This window comes from Ustilago hordei (genome assembly GCF_900519145.1).
Source record: "Ustilago hordei strain Uho2 genome assembly, contig: UHO2_contig_10, whole genome shotgun sequence".
NCBI classification, from domain to species: Eukaryota; Fungi; Basidiomycota; class Ustilaginomycetes; order Ustilaginales; family Ustilaginaceae; genus Ustilago; species Ustilago hordei.
Window position 1 is genome coordinate 462,238 of NW_024545254.1, and position 19,379 is coordinate 481,616.

The window sequence follows — 19,379 nt, forward strand, 5'->3', positions numbered from 1 at the left end:
TGATGCCATGGCAGAAATATATGATGATGTCTCCATACTTGAGACACCCCACACAGAGTCACCTGGCCCCATCAACTACATGGCCTTTGCCACAGCATGCTCTGACAAACAGGCACCCACCATCAGCAATCACCACTTAGATCTTATAGCATTCACAACCACTGTGATGGCTGGTGCCACTCTCATTGCAAGCAGACAGCAGATGTGCAGTGCTGACAGCATCCTGCTAGAGCCACTCTCCCTCAATGAGGCCAAGACTCGTGATGACTGGTACAAATGGCAGGAAGCCATGGTCAGTGAGATGAACAGCATGCACAAGATGAACATCTTTGAACTGGTTGACATTCCAAAGAATGGCAAACTAATTGGCATTTGATGGGTTTACAAACTCAAGCTCAATGCACAATGATGAGTGACAAGGTACAAAGTGCAACTTGTTGCACAAGGATATGCTCAATGTCAGGGTCTGGACTATGATCAGACATTCAGTCCAGTCATCCATCTGCAAACAGTCAGGATACTACTCACCATTGCATGATGATATGGATTACATGCAATACAACTCAATGTAAGCACTGCATTTCTGAATGGAAAGATTGATAAAGACATACATGTCTGGATACCTCCGATGTTTGAAGCAAAGGAGACTGAAGGAAAACACTATAAGTTAAGAAAGGCCCTCTATGGTCTCAAGCAAGCCAGATGATTGTGGCATGCAGCACTGGATGAACAACTACGAGCATTCGGTTTCAGACAATGTAGAGCAGAACCATGCATATATACATGTGGCTCAAAGGATGCAATGATACTCCTCACTGTATACATCGATGATTTGCTCATCATTGGAGCAACTCTTTCACAAGTACAATCTGTATGCCAACAACTCTCAAGCATGTTCAGCATCACTGATCAAGGAAATGTGTCTCACATTATTGGGCTGAATGTAAGATACAACCAAGGAGCTCACACACTCTTCATCAATCAAAGCGGGTACATCGAGGGTATCATAGTGAAGTTTGGAATGGACCAGGCTTGGGCAGCCTCGACACCAGCGATGGAGAATATCAACTCCCTCAAACCACAAGATGGGAGCATAGCAAGTGCAGAAGAGATATGCCACTATGCATCACTTGTAGGATCACTGCTGTGGATAGCTCAGGGCACAAGGCCAGACATCATGTTTGCAGTTGGCAGATGTGCATGGTTCATAGCAAACCCATCTGGAGAACACTGTCAGGGGTCTCGCGCCTGAAACCCAGGTCGGTCTGTCGAGATACTCGGTGACTATCAAACTGTGCGACAGCTATTGTCTCGGTATCGGTGACTATCAAGTTGTGCAGTGACAGCAGGTGGCGTTCGTTGTATATACTATCATAGGTTTCGGCTGACCTCTGTGGACACTCCGTTCAGGGGTAGCTCGGCACGATCAATATCGATGTTATGATGACACCAAGGTCTGGTGTGAGTGTTGATGATGATGAGGTTGATGGTGTTGGTGATGAGATTGGTGATGTCGATGATAAGGAGGTTGATGGTGTTGGTGATAAGGTTGGTGGTGTCAACATGAGTGTCCAGTGTGTTGACTTGATGCTTGAAGTGATCCCCGGACCGCAGTGGACTACTGCCTTCGGTTCTATCTTGATCCGGACCGCTAACCTGCTATGGGCGCCTTCAGATGTCAGGTAGTGGTGATACAACACACACACTACGATGAGGAGCAACCTTGATAGATTGCTGCTATGCTGACTGAAACTAATGTATACTTATGCTGAAGTGATAACTAGTTATATGGTGAGTAGAGTGGATGAGGATCCCCTCGACCTATGATGATGAGAAAGCATGGTTATATACCTCTACTCAGCATCACCAGCGATGCTGCTCCTGCTCTCTCTCTCCAGAGAGTACCTTCTTCATCGAGTACTGCTCAGGGGCCTCTCCTGCTTGGCACCCCTGTGCCTCTTGAGCTGTGTTGACTCCTTCGACACTGCTCCTCCTCCTCCTGACCTGGTGTCAACTCCTTCGACACTGCTCCTCCTCCTCATGACCTGGTGTCGACTCCTTCGACACTGCTCCTCCTCCTTTGATCAGTGACAGTTCCTTTGGCTCTTGTCTCTCGAGCCCCTGAGTGGTAACCATCTGCATGCTCCTTGAGCTTGGTCCTCTTCGTGGCTGTGCCTGCTCCTTGAGCTTGGTCCTCCTCGTGGCTGTGCTTGGCCCTCCTTTGCATGTGAGTCCATAGGAGTCCATGGTCTCCATGGAGACTGCACTACGACCATGCTCTCTACTGATATCGACTAGATCTTCGATACCTGTGCTCCTTCCATATGAACCCGTGACTCTCCTGCTTCTTGAGCATCCAGGCCCATGACACTACCCCCCTCTTAAGAGCCGAGCTCCGTCGAGGCATGCTCTGGTCTGGTCCATGCTGACTCCTCCTCCTCCTCCTCGACAACATCGCCAACATCATCCTTCCTCCTTCTCTCAATGTCATCCTCCTTCCTCTTCCTCTCTCTACTCCTCCTGTTCTCTCCTCCTTTCTCTACTTTGTCTACTCACTCGTCCCCCCTCCGACACCTCATACTCCTGGATGAGGTCGGGACAGTTGAGGTTCTCTACTGGTTCCCATGAAGCAGCTTCCTCTGAGTACCCTCTCCACAACACCTTGTACTCTGTAGTCCCATTGTGTGAACGCTTGTCGATGAGTGCTTCGACTTCGAAGTCGAGGTCCTCATCTGGAAGTGATGGTATGGTGGGCTGTTCAGCACGTTGAGGAAGAGAACTTGTTCTTGCTGGCTCGAGCATGGAGACATGGAACACATCATGCACCCTAAGGTTTGCTGGCAATGTGATTCGATAAGTTTGGCATCCTACTTGTTCCTGAACTGGGTAGGGTCCTGCAAACCGGGTATCTAACTTGGGTGTGGGTCTCCTTGTCTTCCAGTTTTGACAGTTGATATAGACCATATCACCCACCTTGAACTCGATGTCCTTGTGCTTCCTGTTATACTGGTCTACTGATCTATGTTGTGCCTCTCTGATCTGCTCCTGGAGGTACTTGCAATGCTCCTTTCCATCCATGAGGTACTCGAAGCGACCTGGATCATTGACTCCTAGTCATTGAGGGATGTCAGGATGAGCTTTGGGGTTCCATCCATAGCATGCAAAGAATGGTGAGACACCAATGCTGTTGTGGACTGTGTTGTTGTACACAAAGGCTGCAGTGTCCAGCAGGTTGACCCAGTCATCCTGCTCATAGTTGCAGTACATCCTGAGGTATTGCTCTATGACCTGATTGACCCTCTCTGTCTGACCATCAGTTTGAGGATGGTAAGCCATGCTAAGTGAGTGCTTCACACCCATTTGCTCTGCAAATGCCTTCCATGCTCCTGATATGAACTGCCTGCCTCGGTCCGATACCATGTGATCTGGATATCCAAAGAGTCTAACCATGTGTCCATATAGCAATACTGCAGTCTGTTTGGCCGTGACTGTCTTATGGGTTGGAGCTAGTATGGCAAACTTGGTTAACCTGTTGACAATGACTAAGATAGAGTCATAGGTCTTGGAGTCATACTTCTTCGATGGTGGTAGTCCTTTGATGAAGTTGAGGGATATGGAGCCCCAGGGCCTGTCTGGTGTTGCTAGTGGCTGTAGCAAACCATATGGACGATGATGAGGAGCTTTGTACCTAGCACATACAGGACAACTTGCTACATAGTCTGCAATCCAAGCTGTCATGTTTGGCCACCAGTAATGTTGTTGAGCTGCCTTGATGGTAGCATCTCTTCCTATGTGTCCAGCAGTGATACCATCATGGCATTGGGTCATCACCATGAATCGCAGATGCTCTACAGAGAGAGACTGTCCATCTACCTCTTTGGCACTCCTTGAGTGTCGGTTGTTGGTCCTCCCTGGCATGATCACTTTGGGGATAACCAACCTTCCTCCACTGTACCATAGGTCGTCCTTGAGTTCGAAGGGCTTCTTCCTATGTATCTCTTGTAGCTCTTGGTCTAAGGGCTGGAAGATCTTGACCAGGTCTCTGAGACCTTTTGATGCTATGGACTCCATTGAGAGCATAGGGGCCACTAGGGTCGAGTCATGGTCTGCTGCCTCCCTGAACACTCGAGGAGGCAGTAGTTGCCTCACATTGTGATCCTGCTCTTCACCAGCTGGTTGCATGTCAGTCCTTCTGGTGAGAGCATCAGGTTCACCACCTTTGTCTCCTGGTCAATACTGCAATATGAAGTCGAAGTCTGCTAGTAGTATGGCCCATCAAGCCTGTTGACCTGTGATGCGTCTCTGTGACTTGAAGTACTTGAGGGCTTCATGGTCAGTGAGGATGACCAGTTGGCTCAGTAGTCCAGCTAGCATGTGTCGCCACTGAGTAAGGCAGGCGACCACAGCTAGGAGCTCCTTGTCATGGATTTCATAGTTCTTCTTGGCAGAAGACATCTTCCTAGAGTAGAAGGCCACTGGATGCCATCGTCCTTCATGCTCCTGCTTGAGTACTCCCGCTATAGCAAAGTCACTTGCATCAGTCTCCAACCTTGTTGGAAGGTGGTAGTCGAAGTGCTGAAGCACTCCTGCTGATGTGAAGGCCTGGATGAGCTTGTGGAAGGCCTGTTGGGCTTCCTCTGGTAGCTCGAACTTCTTGAACCGTTCTATAGGCTTTACCAGTGCTGTCAAGGGCTTGGCTATGCGAGCAAAGTGGGCTATGAACCTTCGATAGAAGTTGGCAAAACCCAGGAACCTCTGGATGTCATGGATTGACTCCGGCATTGGCCACTCCTTGACAGTGCGCACCTTTTCTGGGTCCATCTCTATGCCCATTGGCTTGATGATGTACCCCAGGAACTCGACTGTCTTGGTGTGGAACTCACACTTCGACAGCTTAGCAAAGAGCCTGTTGCTCCTTAAGCGAGTGAGGACCTCAGTGACATGCTTCACATGTGCTTCTTCAGTGTCACTGAAGATCAGGAAGTCATCTAGGTATACTACCACATATATCCCAATGATGTCTTGGAAGATGTCATTGATGAATGATTGGAAGTGAGCCGGAGCATTGGCTAGGCCAAAGGGCATCACTAGGTACTCATAGAGTCCCAACTGAGTGCCAAAAGCTGTCTTCCATTCATCTCCTTTAGCAATCCGGATGAGGTTGTATGCTGCTCTAAGGTCTAGCTTGGTATAGATCCTTGCCTTCCTGAGTAAGAACAGCTGCTCCTCGATGAGGGGCAATGGTGCCCTGTTCTTGACAGTGATCTCGTTGAGACCTCTGTAGTCCATGCAGAGTCCGAGACCTCCATCCTTCTTTGGTACAAAGAGCACTGGTGATTGTGCCGGGCTCTTCGATGGTCTTATGAACCCCTTCTCGAGGTTCTCATCCAAGTATCTCCTCAACTCAGACATCTCCTTGGGTCCCTTAAGGTATAGGGGCCCTTGAGGTGGCTTACCTCCTTCTATCAACTCGAGGTGGAGATCATGCTTGGTATGATGGGGCAGCTTGTCTGCTTCCACCTCATCAAACACATCTTGCAGGTGTTGGTATGGCTTTGGTATGTCTGCAGCTGTCACCACCTTGTCTACCCCCACCTCCATCTCGACTCCTTTGTCTGCGCCTGTAGGTACAAAACCAAAGGCCAGGAGTGATGATGGTGGCTCCTCCAACAGCATGAATCCTATGGGTCCATCTTCTAGAGCTGCTCGTAGTATGTGCTCTGCTGAGACAAACTCGTTACCATGAAGGGTTGGTCTCCTCATGGTTAGGTCCCCTGCTCTTGCTGCTTCAGGGGGTCTCCTTGGGGGTCGGTCCTGCTCCTGAGACTTGAACTCCAGCTGGCCCGTATCCCATTGTATGGTGGGTTTGAGCCTCCGTAGCTCAGTGAACCCCAGGATGAGGTCATAGTCCGCAGTGTCGGCCACTGAAGCTTTGACCACACCCAGATTGTGTGTACCAATAGATACCTGCATGCTCGCAGAACTATTGATGGAGAGTTGGTGCCCGGTGACACCATGGATCGATCTTGTTTTTATGGGTTTTGTGGGTATTTGGTACTTACTAATGAAAGAATCTGAGACTATGGACAAACCAGCACTGGTATCAGCTAGTATCCGAGCAGGATGGTCTTGAACCATTCCAGAGAGCTCCAGTACTGCTTTGCCTCCACTGGTAGAGAAACATACTTGACAATCTTGATATATACAGAGTGATGGCGAGGAGGTTTGTAGAGCAATGCATGCCATCAGTGCATCACCCCACTGATGTTTCCCTCATCGTCATCATCATCATGCTCCTCCTCCTCATGGTCGAGGTCCATGGGTTGCTGGTATGAGCTGAGGTCCATGGCCTCGGGGTCACCCATCTCAGTACTGCCTGTGTGGCCATCTCCTGAGTTGGTGGCCTCCTTGAAGGGGTCTGCTGTGGTGACCATAACCTTTGGTCCCATGGGTCAAGAGCTAAGAGGGTCTACCCTCCTGCTGGGGCAGTCTCTGGCCCAATGGCCGATACCCTTGCATACATGACAGGTGTTGATACCTGATGGAGCAGGGCTTCCTTGCTTCAAGGGTTGGGTGGGTTGATGAGGAAGGGGTCGGTTTAGGTTTTGTGTAGTTGCTTGTGCTGGTGATCGAGCTGGATAAGGTTGAGTGGGTTGTCGGATGGGGATCGAACTTTGATTTGGCCGAGACCCAGTTCTTAGTGGAGGTGACGTGGCATTTGGAAGTGAGTGTCTAGCCGAGGACTGCTGTAGTAGCATCCTCTGTCGATCGATCTCCTCAACCTCTCGGTACCACTCCCATCTCTTTCCAGGTGGATTCCTCTCGAACTTCTCCTGTATGCTACGAGTGAGACTACCTCTGAAGAGATCAATCACTAGCTCATTGTCATCTAGGTTGACCTGTCCTTCCAAGTCTCTGAACTGCTCTACATGATGTGTGGCAGCACCAGGAGCATCACTTGTGAGTCTGAGAGCCAACAGCTTGTTGTATGCCTCCATCCTAGCATTGCGTGGGTTGAACTGTTCTGACAGTCGCTCTGTGAAGTAGTGCCAATCATTGAACAACCTTCCTTCTCTAGCTCTATCAATATGGAGCTTGGAGGTCCACCACTCTCTTGCTGTCCCTTCCAGTTGAGCACCCATGTGGTTGATCATCCTAGTCTGCTCATACACCTGGTTGAACTTAAACCATGCTTCGGCTTCTAGAATGAAGATCTCCATGTCTCGGGGATTGAACTTTGGGAAGGGGGTGGCGATGGGCTTTGACCGGTTAAGCTCTGCCATGATGCTGGTGTCCTCCTCATGGTCCAGGGGGTAAGGTTCTGTCCTAGTCCTGCTGTAGGGGTCCACCTTAGTCTTGACATATCTTGGCCCAGTAGGTGAAGCATACTTCTCGTAGTTGATGTCCTCCTGCTCATCCAGGTTGAATGAGACTGATTGTCTTGGTCGTGGAGCCGGAGTAGGAGTATGTGGGTCTCCTATCATAGACTCATCTCCTCCTCCTGCTTGGTCTTCTGAGTGAGAGAGGTCCATTGTCTCCTCCCTGCTCAGTTGAGCTCGTTGTAATCGTTCCTCTCGATGACCCTGTCTGGTAAGCTCTAGCTGTGCTTCCAATAGAGTGAGTAGTCTATCGAGCTTATTGTTGAGGTCTGGGTCCGTCATAGTGATCATGAGGAGCTGCTTGAACAATCCACTCTAATGTCAGGGGTCTCGTGCCTGAAACCCAGGTCAGTCTGTCGAGATACTCGGTGACTATCAAACTGTGTGACAGCTATTGTCTCGGTATTGGTGACTATCAAGTTGTGCAGTGACAGCAGGTGGCATTCGTTGTATATACTATCGTAGGTTTCGGCTGACCTCTGTGGACACTCCGTTCAGGGGTAGCTCGGCATGATCAATATCGATGTTATGATGACACCAAGGTCTGGTGTGAGTGTTGATGATGATGAGGTTGATGGTGTTGGTGATGAGATTGGTGATGTCGATGATAAGGAGGTTGATGGTGTTGGTGATAAGGTTGGTGGCATCAACACGAGTGTCCAGTGTGTTGACTGATGCTTGAGGTGATCCCTGGACCGCAGTGGACTACTGCCTTCGGTTCTATCTTGATCCAGACCGCTAACCTGCTATGGGCGCCTTCAGACGTCAGGTAGTGGTGATACAACACACACACTACGATGAGGAGCAACCTTGATAGATTGCTGCTATGCTGACTGAAACTAATGTATACTTATGCTGAAGTGATAACTAGTTATATGGTGAGTAGAGTGGATGAGGATCCACTCGACCTATGATGATGAGAAAGCATGGTTATATACCTCTACACAGCATCACCAGCGATGCTGCTCCTGCTCTCTCTCTCCAGAGAGTACCTTCTTCATCGAGTACTGCTCAGGGGCCTCTCCTGCTTGGCACCCCTGTGCCTCTTGAGCTGTGTCGACTCCTTCGACACTGCTCCTCCTCCTCATGACCTGGTGTCGACTCCTTCGACACTGCTCCTCCTCCTCATGACCTGGTGTCGACTCCTTCGACACTGCTCCTCCTCCTTTGATCAGTGACAGTTCCTTTGGCTCTTGTCTCTCGAGCCCCTGAGTGGTAACCATCTGCATGCTCCTTGAGCTTGGTCCTCTTCGTGGCTGTGCCTGCTCCTTGAGCTTGGTCCTCCTCGTGGCTGTGCTTGGCCCTCCTTTGCATGTGAGTCCATAGGAGTCCATGGTCTCCATGGAGACTGCACTACGACCATGCTCTCTACTGATATCGACTAGATCTTCGATACCTGTGCTCCTTCCATATGAACCCGTGACTCTCCTGCTTCTTGAGCATCCAGGCCCATGACAAACACCTTGCAGCTGCCAAGCACATATTAAGGTATTTGAAAGGGATGACAGGAATTGGCCTCTCAACAAGGACATCAGGCAGTGAACCATTACTCTCAGGATGGGCAGACAGTAATTGGGCCAGATCATGAGAATGTAGGAGGTCGATGACTGGTTATGTTTTCACAATTAACAGTTTCACATGCAGCTGGGCCTCATGACTTCAACAGATGGTGGCAAACAGTTTGGTAGAAGCCGAATATGTAGCATTGGCAACAGCAGCCAGAAAACTATTATGGGCCTCGATGCTCTTGCGAGAACTGGATCAACCAGTGTTGAAGATGACAGGGATACATGTCAGTGCCAGAACATCAAATATCTATTCCCATGATGGAGAGCTGACCTTTGATCAAGACATACCAGTCCTACACAGCAACTCGTCAGGCACTCAGGTTATAGCAAATGATCCTCAACACTTCAAGAGAATGAAGCATATCGACATAGCTCATTTCTTTCTATGCAACAAAATTGCAAGCAAACGACTTGTGATTGCTCCTGTTCAGAGTTGCAAAAATCTGGCCAACATCCTGACAAAGCCACTTGCTGTGCAAACACTCTCACACATCCAACAACTACTTGGATTGAACATTTCATTGGAGTATGTTGGATTGAGAGGGGGTGCTGAAAATGACAATCCAACGAGGTGGTGAAGAATGATGCAGAGCCGATCTGATCAAAGATCAGATAGGGCCGATTTGCTTGAATTACCAATCCAATGGAAGATTAAGCCAAGTCAATCTAAGGAGAGATTGGGTGCAACACTGTCCCACTTGTTGTCATGACAGATCATGAGATAGTAGTAATCCCACACTAGGCAAGTGCCACTCACATGTATATATACTTCACAGAGAGCACTAGGCTCTCACCATGTTCACTAGTCAATTGAGTATATTTGTTTCTGTCTTTTAGCAGCAGTGACATCATACTTAGACTCTCCCCGATCGCCAGTATCAGGACCCAAATGACTTCAACTTTCATCATATATCACTCCACTTGCTGATTGTCACAAATGATGTCAGAGTCGAGTCGGTCGCCTGAGTAAAACTATGTGACTTCTCTGCCGATCTCACATCGAAGCCAGCTTTGCTCACTCGATTCTGTGCTTGTCTTGCTTGTCTTGGGCTTTTGTTGGAAGATCTAACTCTGATCGACACTTATCGGGAGATATCAGTCCAAGTATCGGTGACATGAGGGAAGATCGTGAGCGGTAGCCTCGAGATTGGTGGGTTGTGGCTGACTGTGCGAGCATGCCACCTAATGAGCAAGTATGACAACGGACGCCAAGCGGTCCTCGATCTGCATCATATCGGCCCGCCCGATCTCCGATCAGATCGACTTTTCCCGATTTGACTTCCGATCGTGCCCTGCTAGATCGTTATCCTAAGCAGCTTTGCCCGACATTGACCTTTCGTTGCGACCAACACAGGCTTGCTTGGCTTGCTCTCCTATCTCGCTCGCTCGACCTGCTCTTCATCTCTTGGCCGCTTCTCTGTCGTCCACCAGCATATGACCGCTCGCCCCAGTGCGACAGCTTCGGCTCAATTGATTGGGATCAGTCGACCATGCTTCCCGCCGAGGTCTCCCGCTCCTCTTCCTCCTCGGATCGCGCAGACAAAGGCAAAGCACGAGCTCGAGACAGCTACGAGGATCACTTCTGTTTCCATGCCTACTCGGCAGCCCAGTCGAGCGCAGCCGGGAACGAAACATCCCAAGCCATTGTTGGCGATAAAACAGACGTCAAGGGAAAAGCAAGGCAGCAAGCGACTAGTGCCAGCGGCTGCTCCCACTGCAACGCCACCAACTCGACAATCGCGACGCACCCTGACCATTCCCAGAGAGCTCCGAGGCATGCAGCTGGTGCCATGTCCATCCAAGGTCGCCAGAGCGAGCAGAGAGCTCATCACCCCGCGTTGCATCACCAAGATGCCACTCTGAAGCGATCCATCCGTCGCCTGGGATCGTCCCCTTCAAGCTCACCTAGCCAGCATCCAGTATCGCTGCCACACATCGAATCGCACTCCTCCACCATATCCCCACAGCGCTCGAGCAGCGGATCAAGGGCTACCTCATCAAGCTCAGTCTTGCCGATTCCGGCTGGAGCAAGCTCTTCTCGACCAAGCACTGCAAACAAGAAGCGACGATCGGATCATCCTAGTACCCCTGTGAGTAATGATGAGAGCAGCAGCAGCAGCATCAGCATTAGGACCAGCATCAGCACCAGCAACCATCCTATCTCACTCGAACCGCCAAGCCGACCGGCTCTCGAGCTGTCTGGTCTCACTGCAGCAGTTCTGTCTCACACCGTGGAGGCTTTGGACAGTCCAGCTTCATGTCCCACCTCAAGCTTGCGCCCCAGCCCCTTACAACCTGAACCTAGCAGCCGGTTCCAGTCGCGCCGAACTTCGCTACTCGTCAACAGCAGTACCAGCAGTACTCGCTTCCTCGATCGCAACGCTACTTTCTGTGATTCGCCGGAGCCCATCAGTCGGCAGACTGAATCCAGTCCGCATATATCCGAGCCTTTGCAGCAGCGTCGCTCTGCTTTCCTTGACGAGGCGAGATCTCATCGCCCCAGCGGCACCATCCCTCGTCGTAGAGGCTTCTACCTTGGCGATGATAACCCTCCCAGCCGTTCTGAGCCGCTCAACGACAATCCTGCACAGTCCTCATCCTCTGACTCTTTCATGTCTGAGTTTGCGAGAGCGGTCGATCTTAGGCTTGGTGCTCGCTTCGACAACATGCAGAGCAGTCATTCTTCTTCTTCCATCCAATCCTCCCCAGCTGACGACAGTCGCCCAGCAGCGTCCTCTTGGAATGTTGCAGCCACGACTTGGCAGCGCAACGCACCGCAGCTGCCCGATGTACGTGCCGCTTCGCCTTTCGCCTTATCTTTCGCTCCTGACGAGTCGGATGATATGGGCTTTGTCGACGCACAACCTCCTGGAGTAGGACGCCAACGTAGCAGACTTGCACCCCTTCCACATCGTGACAGGATGTCTCACACTCAGCGAGACGCTACCCACCCAGGGCGCCGATTCAGGCTTGGAGAGGCCGAGGGTACGCGGGGCATGAGCCTTTCAGGGAGAGCGCTACAGTCTGCGCCTCTACCTGCAACCCAGCCGGAGCGCGCGCAGAACACGGCTCAACAACCAGCTGCACCTCATCCAGGCGCCGGCGACTGGCAAGATTTCCGTCACACACTTCCTTGGCCAAGGTCTCACTTTGGTATTCGGACTCCTGCCGAGTATCGCGATCGAGATGCTCCCGCTGCCACCACTGCTGCTGCTACCGGTGGTCGACAGCGCTTTGAGCCGTTTGCCGAGCCAGAAAGCTCGCATTCTCGACAGCCCTCCGGTTTGTCTAGCTCGATACCCGCTCGTCCGGCGAGCTCATTGCGCCAAGAACGAAGCGAAAACGAATCAGCCCTCCAACATCTCGGCCGTCTCATGAGCCACGATAGCATGCTAGACGAATGGATGGCCTCCAGCGACCTTCATGGGCCATTACTACGCATGCCGATCGAATCAGAAGTCATATCCACCAACCCTGATCTCAGTCATGATCCCTATGCTCCTGCTCCCGCATCCACTTGGTCAGCGGGTATGCTCGATATAACTCCACCGACGCCTCGTTTGGTGTTCGACGCACGCAACTTTGTCGCCGATCAGGATTGGGCCCAACTGAACTCGTACGAAGGCTTGATGCAGTTGGGTGAGAGGCTGGGGGCAGCGCAAGTTTCTGTTCCGCAGAGTTTAATTGATTCCTTACCGACGTGCGAGTATGCGAGATGGCATGGTCGGTCTTGTGCGCAGCACACAGGGGAGAAGGAAGAGTTGCGGCATATGGGAATGGGAATGTGCAAAGGCAAGGGCAAGGGAAAGGGAAAGGGAAAACAAACCGTGCCCAGTGTGGAAACGCCGTTGGAGTTGCACGGAAGGGATACAATGTGTCCCATCTGTAGAGAGGATTATTCGGATTCAGATATAATGATGAGCATCAACAAGTGTTGTCATGCTTTTCATGCCGAGTGTATCAAGGTAAGTACGCTTTGGAGGCTAGTTTGGGTAGAGTGGAAGCGGTTGTGCGCATTGCTGACGATGGTTTGTTTTAATTCCTTTGGATGTGCTACGGGTGTGGTCGTAGACCTGGTTTAAGAGGGCTAAGACTTGTCCATTGTGTCGAGCAGATGCTTTTGATGGGATAAGTTTGCCAAAGTTGTCTTTTCAATCTGCAACAGGGCATAGCTTTCAGCCAGAGGCGAGTGCCAGAGTATCATGGACTCTCGATTTCTCGTAATCTGCAAACCGCTCACACTTTACCATCCGACCAACTTAAACCTTGCATCGAAAGGTACATCTTTCATTCGAGCATATGTAACAGTATCGAAGATGATGGCATTTTCTTCTACCTAGTATTTATTTGTTACCAAGCAGAAACATTCTGGTGAAAGTGATGAAAGACTTGTTTATCAATTCCTAGTTGCTCCCATCTAGTCTTTGCGTCCTGGTCGGGGTTTAATGGCATCCCTTGCAGTTCGGAAAGAAGAGCCTTGAATAGAGATTGCTTTTTGGTGTCGATTGCTTCTTGAAATGCGGTTGAGGTGGGAGGAGGGAGTTTGCAGGTCAAAGTGAGAACAGCAGTTGTTGCTTTTTCGGCGAAATCGAGATCTGTTCTGCCATCCGTATCTCCATCTGGTCCGCAAGGTGGAGGTGCCAAGTCTTGTTGAATTGCCGGATGGCCAGGGGGTAGGAGGGAGGAGATGAGAGTTGTAAGGATTCCAGAGGTGAGCAGGGATCGCGCTACGTTTGGATGCACGATCGAGGTCAGTTGGGTTGCCGGTCCCGTTTCGAGTGGGACTGCTGGTGCCGGGCCTGGTGCCAGTGGTGCGGTTCTATCTGGAGTGGGGGCTAGTGCTGTTGCTGTACTCTTCGTTGTAGCGCTATTTGATCGAGGGATAGAGTCGAAGTCATTGGGATCCTGCAACAAAAGTGCATTGATCAAAAACGCTGTCTTGCGTCGTAAGTTGATATCAGGATCGATCAGTGCATCCCTCAGCACCTTCCATCCATCGATTTTTACAAATTGATGCATAGCCATCGGATTATGCTTCAGTAAACTGCTCAACGCATACATCCCTTTCCGCCTAACCTCTTCTTTTCCGCTTTGCAAAAGATGCACCAACGCTCGGACCGTGTCGTATTGCAACACTGCCACCTGTGCCTTGTCGTTATTTTGAACCGCCGTGCCGACGATCCATGCGGCTGCAGATTGGATCTCAGGTTCGCTCGCACCGAGCAAAGAAATGATAGGCTGCCACATGTTCATGCTGGTGATATTGTTCGCATTGTCGATTTGCTCGATTAACATCTCAAAGTTGTCCAAGGCGGTAACCCGATCGGAAAGGGGTAAGGAAGGCGTGGTTGCAGTGGTGAGTTCCTCGCGCATCATTACAGCTTCGCTTTTGCCCATGATAGCATCGTATAGGCGTGGATCGGAAAGGTCGGGACGGCGACCGGAGGAGATGTCGGATGAAATCTGCTCGATTGATCCGCCTGAGGCGACCGAGGTGGAGTTGGCTAGACCCCATTTTAGGAGCTCTTGGGCGTTTTTATCGTTGGACATTTTTATCGTTGCGAGTGTTGCAAAAAGGCGGGAATACAGTATGTTTGCGGATGGCGAAGATGGAAGGAGCGACGCAAGGAGGGTCGAGTTAGTATAGGCTTCTGCTTGAACGGATGTAGAGGATTAGGAAGCTTCTTGAAGGCTGTAGAACGATTGCCACAAAAATGCAAAATTGTGCTGGAGACTTTCCCCCCGGATGTCGGGTGTCGGGTGTCGGATGCCGGATGTCGGATGTCGGATGTCGGACATAGGATTTCGGATTTGGCGGGATGACTACATCGGGTGTGGAGGCCAAATATCGGGCTCATCTAAAAGTCAGATTTCAGGGTGCAACTTGTTCCCAACACCACCCTTTCCTCCTTCTTCGTTCTTGCTCCTGTCCAACAACAACCCTCGACGATCTCGTTGACTCGAGGCAGCATTCACTGCCGCAAGAAAAGCTTTCCACAATGGCCTCCAGGGTAGTAAACCCCCTGAGCGTCACAACAGCGACCTCGCTCACCAAGCTCGAAAAAAAGTGGACTTGCTCCTTCCACCTCTCCATGCTCGCTTCTCCGCTCCGAAAGTGTATCGTAACATCCAAACTCGTCCCCACTTGTCTTCTTTTCCAACTAAAAGTCGTCACCCTTCCATCCCTGTCCAGCGGGGTGCCACCCAAGACGAACTCCGCACAGGGTGATAGGGAGCGAATAGTAATGCTACCAGATCAAATCCTCCATCCCAAATACATTCCAAAAAGAGTGGGTAAAGGAATATGGCTCACTCTCAACCCGGGCGTCTATGCTCAGTTGGAGAGGAAGGGAATGCATAAGATGCTAAATCCGAAAGCTGGCTTAGTTGGTGGGTTGCAGGAGTTGGTGTGGAGACAGTTGGGGGAAAGGGTGGTGCAGGAGACCGAGTTGGTCTTGGCCTTGTTTGCCGGTAGGAAACGGATCGATCTAATAACCGAGGGGCAGAAGGGAGAGAAGGGGGAGAAGGGGGAGAAGGGGGAGAAGGGGGAGAGCGGGCAGTGTGCAGTTTCCTATACAATACAGATAGGAGAGGGAAGCGGAGAGGGCGAGTTGGGGGCGAATACGATATTTGTGCCCAAGTTCGCGGATGAAGAGCAAAAGAACCGGTTTGAGGAGAGGTTGCGAGCGCTGGCAAAGCTTTCAGGTGTGGAGGGAGCGAAAGCAGAGCAAGTGTATGGTGTTAAGCAGCGTCAAGTCACGGCTCCATTGGCGGTTGCGCTGTATAGGTTACAGCTATGGACTCGATCTCTACCATCACCAGCGAAGCGATCAAACCCATGAAACTTCAAAGCTCCACTGTGTCTTGTGTTGCTGTGTGACGGCCAACCTAAATGTTCTCATTGCACAAGCTTGCTCTTCACAAACGCTTTCATTGCAAAGCAAACATGGATCGTACAAAGCGGCTACTTGGCGGCTAAACATTTTAATTGCTTCAGACAACAAAGGTGTTTACTCGATGTTGTGCTGTTCAATAACATCATCAATCTTCAAAACAGCCCGAACCAACTGTGTTGCCAACAACAACTGCTGTCTCTTACTAACCAGTGGATCGAAAACCCTACAATTCTTCATATCGTTATCACCGGCTCCCATACAATCGATTCCCAGCTTGGGATTTTTCTCGGTCACCTGTCTGGATTTCACCTCTGCCAAGGTCTGGATGGGCGAGTAACCCGAGTTCTCGGCGAGCGCTAAAGGAATAGCATCCAACGCAGAAGCAAATGCACGCATAGCGTATTGTTCCAAAGAAGCAATCTCGTCTGCTGCTTTACTGATCGCCACGCTTGCACAAATTTCCGCAGCTCCTCCTCCATAGACGACGCGGTTGTCAACGACAAGGTTACGAACAACGCAGATGGCATCATGAAGAGCACGTTTGGCCTCGTCGATAATCATCTTGTTGGAACCCCTAACGAAAACGGTAACGGCACGAGGATTGGCACATTCTTCAATGATGAGCATTCGATCTCGTGTTGTTCCAAAGCCTACCTCTCTCACCAGACCCGCAGTACCCAACTTTTCCGCCGAAAGATCTTGGAAGCGGGGAACGATCCTTCCGTTGGTGGCGATGGCGATGAGTTCGAGCTCTGGTCCACCGACCCAACGAACCGCGGGTAGTTGGTGTTGAAGCAAAAGATGGTTGGCTTCGTCGTCAAATCCCCATTGACAGACTACGAGGTTTGCACCGCAATCCTTGACCTGTTGGATCATTTCTTCAAACTTTGAACGTTCGTAGTCTTGAAGTTTACGGTATTCTTCGACCGAGGTGATGTCGAGCTTGTGCTTGGTTTTAGGACGAGGTGGTTCAAAGGGACATGTTAGAATGGCGATCTTGGCGTCTTTAACAACCCGAGGCATCTGGGGGTGAGACATGTCTTTGTCGATCACAACACCTTGGACTAGGCTTGTATCTTGCAATGCACCTCCCACCTTACCGTCCACCTTGATCAACTCGAAATCAACATCTCGACGCTGCAAATCAGCAACAGAGAGAACAGAGTCGACAGCGATCTTGGCAAACTTATCCGAGGCCTTGGAAACGATCTTGGACCCAAGACAAGTTTTGGCAACTTTCATAAGTTCATCGATGTTGTCACGGTCGAACTGGACCTTGTCTGCAACTCTTTCAAGTTCGGTAACGGCGAGGTTGCAAGCTCGTTCAAATCCATCAGCGATTCGGATGGGATGAATGCCTCGGTCGAGAAGAGATTCGGATTGTTCGAGCAATGCACCGGCAAGAACGACGACTCCGGTTGTACCATCACCGATCTCGTCATCTTGAGATTTGGAAAGCTCGACAAGAAGCTTAGCAACCTGGTGGTCGAGCTCCATGTTGTTCATGATGGTAGCACCATCGTTGGTGACTTGAATGTCTCCATCGGGACTGATGAGGATTTTGTCGAGGCCTCGGGGACCGAGGGAAGTTTTGAGGATGTTGGCAACCGTTTTGGCCGCAGCAATGTGATTCTTGATGGCTTGAATACCGTTGGCGCGGGTCTTTTTGCCTTGTTCACGGACGACGATAAAAGGTCGACCGTATTCGTCTTGGGCGTATGCGATTTGTGGTTCCGCCATGGTTGGTGTTACACTGCAGCTATGTCGTCCCAGATGTGAGAGTGGGCGAGATAGATGGTTGGGCAGAAGATGGTAACGAGAGCGAGGCTGAGCTGTGCGGCTTTGAGCAGATCTTCTCGAAATGCGCCCGCAAACACACACACACACACACGCTCTTTCTTTCGCCCGAGAGAGAGAGAGAAAGAGAGGCGCGCTTTCTTCTTCTTCTTCTCAAACTGCGGAGCAAAAAGTGTTGCTTGGGGCGCGCTTGCTTCTTCGATCTTCCACCGAGTTGAGCATTGTTAGGTCGTCACCACTCATCCGATCCTTCATCATTATGTCAGCATTACTCACACGACGCGCTCGAATTCTTGATGAATCTGTGGCTTTCGTCGGCTGTTGAAATTCCGGCGTATCGCGCGAGCAAACGCAAAACCTGAATTCCAACTTGAATTCCAACTTGCAATTCGAACTTGAATTCGAACTTGAATTTGAACTTGAATTTGAACTTGAATTTGAACTTGAATTTGAACTTGAATTTGAACTTGGAATTCTATCTTTCTCGGTCACGTGGGCCTTCGCTCACCCGATTGAAACAGGCCCATCTATCCATTCGTACGATAATACTTTCAGAGCAAGTTTTGGCTTTTTGCACACATGCGGAAGATCTGATCTGATTCCCTTTCGACTTGGACTTGGGCTTTCCTTGTTACCATCACCGTCATCTCGGTCCATTTCCCCCTCCATTGCCTTCTCGCAAGTGATCCTTCCCGCAAGTGATCCTTCCCGCAAGTGATCCTTCTCGCTCAAGATGGTTTCGAGCATAATCTATGATACCCTTGTCTTCGCCCTCCCACAAAACATCAAATCTCAAACCCCCATCCACCTTCTGGCATGGATCCCTGGCAAATCTCCCATTTCCACCGTCCCTTCCCTTATAGCCGCTGTAACCACCTACCTCGCTGTCATCTTCGGTGGACGAGAACTGATGAAGAACCGAGCGCCGCTAACCACTAGCATCAAACTTGCCTTTTTACTCCACAATCTCGCGCTCACCTTGGGCTCGGGTCTCCTTCTTGCACTGATGCTCGAAGAGATCATCCCCATCGTCCGTCGTAATGGCTTCTACTACGGTATCTGCGGTGAAGGTGCTTGGACTATGAAACTGGAAACCTACTACATGATCAACTATTACTTTAAATATTGGGAGCTTATCGACACGGTTTTCCTCGTCCTCAAGAAGAAGCCACTTGCTTTCCTTCATGTTTATCATCACTCGGCCACCGCTGTTCTGTGTTTCTCCCAGCTTCACGGAAAAACGTCGGTTTCGTGGGTCGTCATCTGCCTTAATCTGGCGGTACACGTGTTGATGTACTTCTACTACGCCTTGACCTCGCTCAAGATCCCCTGCCCTTGGAAGAAGAGCGTTACCACCGCCCAGATCACCCAGTTCGTGCTGGATATCTTTGTCATCTATTACGCTTCCTGGAATCACGTAGCCTCGACCTATCTGCCCAGCCTCCCGCACCGAGGCTCATGCGCCGGTAAAGAGCACGCCGCTATCTCAGGCGTCGTCTGCATCACCAGCTACCTGTTCCTCTTCATCGCCTTCTATCAGAAGACGTACGCAGGGAAAAGAGCTCATGGCAAGTCGGCAAAGACGATTACTGCAAAACAAAAGGCAGGCACAGCGAATGGCAAAGCCAATGGCAACGCTCTCTGAATTCAAATCGGCTTTACACCTCAACATAGATATGCTACCGGGTGTCGGGCAAGAGCGCCATCTCTGTATTCTGATATCTGAAACTCCTTTCTCC

The 19,379-nt window shown here is 50.5% G+C and overlaps 5 protein-coding genes across 5 annotated transcripts; 3 read left to right on the forward strand and 2 right to left on the reverse strand.

The window, feature by feature from the left end:
* Positions 1-10,437: 10,437 nt before the first annotated feature.
* Positions 10,438-13,171, forward strand: UHO2_04741 (uncharacterized protein; the record flags this gene model as incomplete). The annotated part of the gene is made up of 2 exons (XM_041554557.1): positions 10,438-12,912; positions 13,019-13,171. The coding sequence occupies 2 exons, from the start codon at positions 10,438-10,440 to the stop codon at positions 13,169-13,171; spliced, it is 2,628 nt and encodes an 875-aa protein (XP_041410491.1).
* Positions 13,172-13,297: 126 nt separating this feature from the next.
* On the reverse strand, positions 13,298-14,497 carry UHO2_04742 (uncharacterized protein; the record flags this gene model as incomplete). The annotated part of the gene is made up of 1 exon (XM_041554558.1): positions 13,298-14,497. The coding sequence occupies one exon, from the start codon at positions 14,495-14,497 to the stop codon at positions 13,298-13,300; it is 1,200 nt and encodes a 399-aa protein (XP_041410492.1).
* A 449-nt stretch (positions 14,498-14,946) lies between these two features.
* UHO2_04743 (uncharacterized protein) lies at positions 14,947-15,789 on the forward strand (the record flags this gene model as incomplete). The annotated part of the gene is made up of 1 exon (XM_041554559.1): positions 14,947-15,789. The coding sequence occupies one exon, from the start codon at positions 14,947-14,949 to the stop codon at positions 15,787-15,789; it is 843 nt and encodes a 280-aa protein (XP_041410493.1).
* Positions 15,790-15,957: 168 nt separating this feature from the next.
* On the reverse strand, positions 15,958-17,583 carry UHO2_04744 (putative t-complex-type molecular chaperone, epsilon subunit; the record flags this gene model as incomplete). The annotated part of the gene is made up of 1 exon (XM_041554560.1): positions 15,958-17,583. One exon carries the CDS (start codon positions 17,581-17,583, stop codon positions 15,958-15,960), a length of 1,626 nt encoding a protein of 541 aa, XP_041410494.1.
* Positions 17,584-18,373: 790 nt separating this feature from the next.
* Positions 18,374-19,285, forward strand: UHO2_04745 (putative FEN1 - fatty acid elongase; the record flags this gene model as incomplete). The annotated part of the gene is made up of 1 exon (XM_041554561.1): positions 18,374-19,285. The coding sequence occupies one exon, from the start codon at positions 18,374-18,376 to the stop codon at positions 19,283-19,285; it is 912 nt and encodes a 303-aa protein (XP_041410495.1).
* Between the last annotated feature and the right edge of the window lie 94 nt (positions 19,286-19,379).